Source organism: Sinocyclocheilus rhinocerous, unplaced genomic scaffold (assembly GCF_001515625.1).
Source record: "Sinocyclocheilus rhinocerous isolate Xijiao unplaced genomic scaffold, SAMN03320098_v1.1 scaffold1694, whole genome shotgun sequence".
In the NCBI taxonomy this organism is placed as follows: Eukaryota; Metazoa; Chordata; class Actinopteri; order Cypriniformes; family Cyprinidae; genus Sinocyclocheilus; species Sinocyclocheilus rhinocerous.
In genome coordinates, this window is record NW_015626863.1 from 461,520 (window position 1) to 467,430 (window position 5,911).

At 29.2% G+C, this 5,911-nt stretch overlaps 1 protein-coding gene across 3 annotated transcripts in view; it reads right to left on the reverse strand.

The window, feature by feature from the left end:
• Positions 1–5,911, reverse strand: part of LOC107717311 (gamma-1-syntrophin-like) — a 50,004-nt gene that overhangs the window by 5,638 nt on the left and 38,455 nt on the right. For all 3 annotated transcript variants that reach the window (XM_016524024.1, XM_016524016.1, XM_016524029.1), the window contains exons 13-16: positions 4,962–5,000; positions 4,410–4,526; positions 3,038–3,109; positions 982–1,134 (exon numbers count right to left, since the gene is read on the reverse strand). In XM_016524024.1, the coding sequence (XP_016379510.1) occupies positions 982–1,134; positions 3,038–3,109; positions 4,410–4,526; positions 4,962–5,000 (381 nt within the window). The remainder of the gene's footprint in view (positions 1–981; positions 1,135–3,037; positions 3,110–4,409; positions 4,527–4,961; positions 5,001–5,911) is intronic.

Below are 5,911 nucleotides of genomic sequence, written 5' to 3' on the forward strand. Positions count from 1 at the left end.
CACCTTTGTTTTGCTAAGACTAATTTAACAACTAGCATTGTATGTATCCTAAATTCACATAATTCAATATTTTTACACTTTTCTGCATTATTTTGACACAATTACAGATTGACTGGAAATGATGCAGAATAAAAATATTCTGTTCGCAGGTAATCATGTCTCTTATTTCATCTCAAAAATATTGTACACTGAGTTTTTATTAGGGGCAAAATGTTTATTAGGGGCAAAATTGTTGGACAAATGAGCGACAAGTGTCAATTTTATGTGCATCATTTTCACACTAAAAAAATAGAATGACAGATGCTCATTTCACAATCTGAAATGATCTTTTTAGTTTTCAAATTGTTATTATTCATATTTTTATTATGGATTTTCATATTTACATTCGAAGGTTTGGGTCTGGGACAAGTGTAAAACAATAAAACCTACCCATAAATAACACCTGACAAGTACTGTAGCAAAAAATGTGTTTAAATGTGACCTTCATATAACAAAAAGAAAAAAAAAAGTTGAAATCTGTTTTGTTACACAAACAACAGCCGGCACATGAAAGTGACTGTAGCTGAAGAAACACTCATTCAGCAGATCGAACCCAGGATTGGATTATATTAATGTCTCCAAACAAAATGTGTTTTCATAGCGCGTTTGTGACCAATGTGTTTCCTTCAAGTACTGACTAACAAATCACATTGAATCTCTTTTTGGCACAGCCTCAATCGCTCAGAGTTTGTGTTGTTCAGATGGCAGCCAACATTGTCTGGCAGGTGCAGTTTTATTCGCCTCGATCTGATCTCAGCTCTGCTGGGTTTGTTTATCGTGCCAAGAAGACAGAGATCTGCAGGAGCGAGCTATAGATGCTGATATTCCCTCATTTCATTTCGCTCACATTCATTTCACTTCACAGAGTTTCATTTAGTCTGTCTGAGCAACTTAATTTGAGTTAGATTACACTAACTCTGCAGACTCTGGCAGGTTCAGTACCTGTATTCGTTCCACTTCGAAGAAGGTGGCCATCTGAAAGGCTTTCTCCCACAGAAGCAGCTCACAGTCCAGCTCCACGCTGAAGAAGATGTCCTCGCCGGAGTCCGTCTGAACGCTGAAGCAGTGCTTACGCTTGTCCACCAACTCGTTGCCCTAAAATAGTGAGTTTAGTTAGAATAATGTTAAAACAAGATTTTATGGATATTTTCAAATAGTGAAGAAACTCCATATAAAAGGTATTATTATATAAATATATAAATAACCATTTATTAAAAAATATTATACAAAATATAAATATAAAAATATAGTTTTTAAATAATTTGAATTGTGCCTGAAAAAATCTATCTATCTATCTATCTATGATACTTGTCAAAAGTTTGGAAACATTATGATTTTTAAATGTTCATAGATTCATGTCATTCAGCATATTAGAATGATTTCTGAAGGATCATGTGACATGAATAACATTTAGGAATGAATTACATTTTAAAACATATTAAAATAGGAATTAGTTATTTCACATGGTAATAATATTTCACAATATTACCGCTTTTACTGTATTCTTTATCAAATAAATGCAGCCTTGGTGAGCATAAGAGACTAAATTAAAAACATTTAAAAATCATAATGTTTCTAACCTTTTGACAATATATATACAGTTGTTTAGTCTAATAAATAACTATTTAATCTATATCTATTTAGTTTTATTAGCTATTTTTTTTTACAAATGTTATTTTCCAGAGTTAAGCATTAGTGCAAGATCTGTACAATGTTGTAAATTTAGTTTTTGTTTTGTTTAGCAATTGTTTTTTTTCTGAAATGAAGCATATGCATATGTGATGTTAAATGCAAATAAGAAAAGCATATTGCTATTTTTTTTTTATTTTGTTTATTTTGAAAGATTACAATGATAAGAATCCCATAATGATATACTTCAAGTACATAAGAAGTATTACATATGTGTAGCATCTTATATTTTTCCCCCCCAAACTTTCCATAACTTGAAAAAATCAAAACAAAAGTAATTTGTAATAAAAAAAAATTAAAAGAATATTTGTACCTTGATTTCTGATATCAAATACAAAAAGTCACAAAAAATAAAAATAAAAAAATTTCTAGGTTACTACTGTCACTGGTGTTGCAACCCTTTTTCATTTGTAAAATCAAAATAATAGAAATAAAGAACGTTGTCCTTTATGATCAATAATTATTTAATGATGTGAATTAATGCTTTCCATCTGCCTTTATGGGAGATTAGCTGAACAAAATTCAAAACATACAGTGAGTCAGACAAACAATATTTTTTGAGAATGACAATTATAGATACAAAATTGTATTAGTGACTATTTTGTTTATTTTGAAAGATTACAATGATAAGAATCCCATAATGATATACTTCAAGTACATAAGAAGTATTACATATGTGTAGCATCTTATCTTTTTCCCCCAAACTTTCCATAACTTGAAAAAATCAAAACAAAAGTAATTTGTAATAAAAAAAAATTTAAAGAATATTTGTACCTTGATTTCTGATATCAAATACAAAAAGTCACAAAAAATAAAAATAAAAAAATTTCTAGGTTACTACTGTCACTGGTGTTGCAACCCTTTTTCATTTGTAAAATCAAAATAATAGAAATAAAGAACGTTGTCCTTTATGATCAATAATTATTTAATGATGTGAATTAATGCTTTCCATCTGCCTTTATGGGAGATTAGCTGAACAAAATTCAAAACATACTGTGAGTCAGACAAACAATATTTTTTGAGAATGACAATTATAGATACAAAATTGTATTAGTGACTAAGAAAAAGGGAAGAATATCAAATATTTATTTTTAAATATCTTTTGCAATTATGAATGGGTTTTAAATTAAATGTGGCCTCTTCTTATATACAAAACTAGTTCTAATTATTACTCAATAAATAACCACAGAACAAGAACCTGTAGGAGGACACTGATCTAAATACTTGATACCATCACAGTAAATATTTGTAAAGTTCGACACAGGTGTCATATATAATGTGTGAAATCCCAAAGTACTTCAACTCATACCTTCAGTATCTTAAACATGATCTCGTAGCCGGTGAAGCTTTTCTCGGCTCTGGTCCAGTCCCAGGTGGTGACCTAGAGGAGTTTAGATGGCTGTCAGTCTCCAGAAGTCGTCACAGACAGTGCATTATTCAGCTCAGTCAGTGAACGCCAGATTAACTCTGGGTCACTCGCTCTCACTGCGGCCCTCAAGGGATGATTCAAATGCTACATGAAGTAAACAATGTCCTGCTCGCCTACGAAAGAGGGAAAACCCCCTGAGATCTTGTGCACGAGAACGACTCACGCTGAGCATCTGCAGTAACCTCTGATACCCAAAGGCCAGTGAAGATGATCATGACGGAACAGAGAACTCAGGAGTGTTTTCTTCAGACTGAAGAGGCTCAGAGCAGAGTTTTCAAATGTCAGAATACCAGTCAAAAACACACACACACACATACTCACACACCACATTGACATAGACTTTCGGTGATCATCTAAAGACCTCCCTTGATGGATGGAAAAAGACATAATAAAACGGTAATATATGGCATTTGGAAGTAGTGCATTAACTTGGTTGAGTTAGTTGATTAACCTATCCATTATTATCATAAATATTACTATTAATATTATAATAATAAAACAAAATAAACAATAAAACATTTGGATAAATGTAATGAATGTAATATATAAATGTAAATCCAATAATAATAATAACATTATAAACAAATAATATTACTTTATAGACAAATAAAAAATATTGTCCAAGACAAAAATAAATAAATAATAAAAATGTATAAAAAATACAAATATTTAATGAATTTAATAAATAAATGTAATAATAATAATAATTACTCTTTTTACTTTATGATCACATTTCTATTGTGTATGATTCATTAATGATTTTTAATAGTTTTAGATTTTTTACAATAACAACACTGATATGTTGTTATATTTTCATGGAATATCAAAGAAGCATTTTTAATTATTCTTTTAATTTTATATTTTTATTTTATAAATAATTTTCAATTAACTGTGTCCACGTTTGCTCCAAATAGAACAAAAAGCTCCATAAAATAATCCATTTGACTTGTGTGCTATATTACAAGACATGCAATAGTTTTGTTTTACAATAAAAACAGCTTAAAGATTTTAAACGAGAGAGGAAATATGCATTTCTGGGTCAACTATTCCTTTAACAATTCTTCAGTGCAATGAACTCAGGAAAAGTTTCAACAAGAGTTTGATGTGCTTTCATAATTGTCACTGTGTTTTCAGCCAAAGTTGCCCCAAGTAGAATAAATATTGCGTGCGTATGCTAAATATAAAATCATATAAAAGTCAGCTATTGAAACTGAAAGACTCCTGATGCAGTAAATCATGCAGAAGAACTCACTGGAGGTGCGGAGAATTTGAAGAGAGACGAACCCCTCAAGGCAAGAAACTTTGGTGTGTACATTCGGTCCTGAACAGAATCTTGTTCCTTCTCATCCACCCAGCCCATAGATATAATCTAAACGACAGAAAAAGACCAGAAGAAAGTGTTAAGTGGGTTATAGAAGACGTTCCAAGTAATTAGCCTGCACAGAATCTGCAGGAAGAGACACTCTTCTCCATTCACCAATAATGAAGTCTAATTCAAAGCTTGATCATTTAAAATGCCACAGACTAAAACCGGACCCTGTGACCAAGTATCTGTCAGTCTGTGTGTGTCAAATGGTTTTGAGGAGCACGGCGTCAGGCGTTTCAGACAATCTCAATGCTCTGTGAGCGTCACAGCGCATGAAGAATAGTGGCTCTGAAGAAAACATCACTGTGGGGCTTCATTCAAGTGTGCCGACCAAGTCACTCGCTCTTTCAGGGCTTTATCTGGATCTCTGCAGGCTTTTTGTCACTCTTTCAAGGTCCAGTTCACAGCTTCTCAACAAGACTGATTCTGTTTCCTTACCTGCTGGTTTACTGGGAAGTTTCTGTTGATCTTCTTCACCTGCAATAGAATTATGAAGATTTAACGGATCCGATTTTTGAAAATGTGTTTATATAAAAATACATTTGAAAATATATCAAATAAAGAAAGAAAGAAATATTTTATATTTAATGTATAGACCTTTACAAATATTTTTATGCATTTATAATGCATATTTAAAGGTGACGTGTGCACTAAAAGAATTAACAGATTAGATTCCAAAAATATACTTACATATTATAAAATATATCCTGAAATATATAAAATAATGTATATATTTATATTACATTTAATATAAGTTTAAATCTATTTTATATGGTTATAATATATTTAAAGATGATATGTGCACTATAATTAGATTAGATTTTTAAAGGGGTCATATGATGCTGCTAAAAAGAACATTATTTTGTGTATTTGATATTTCACAAATATATATGTTGAATTATAAAATATAAAACATGTACTAAATATTTATATATATTATATTTAATATTCATATACCTTTAAATATATTTTACATGTATGATTATAATAATATATATTTAAAATATTTAAAGATGATGTGCACACTATAATTAAATTAGTTTTTTTAAATAAAAAAGTAAAATATATATTTTAAAATATATTGAATTATAAAATATTTTTAAAAAATTAAATAAATAAATAGCTTTAAATATTTCTATATATTATTTTTTGTAATATTTACATACTATTAAATATATTCTAAATATTAATATATATTTATATTAATAATACGTATTTAAAGTATAAAATATTTGATAAATAAATAGATTTAAATATTTATATATATTATATTTAATATCCATATACCTTTAAATATATTTTACATTTATGTTTATAATAATATATATTTAAAATATTTAAAGATGATGTGCACACTATAATTAAATTAGTTTTTTTTTTATAAAAAG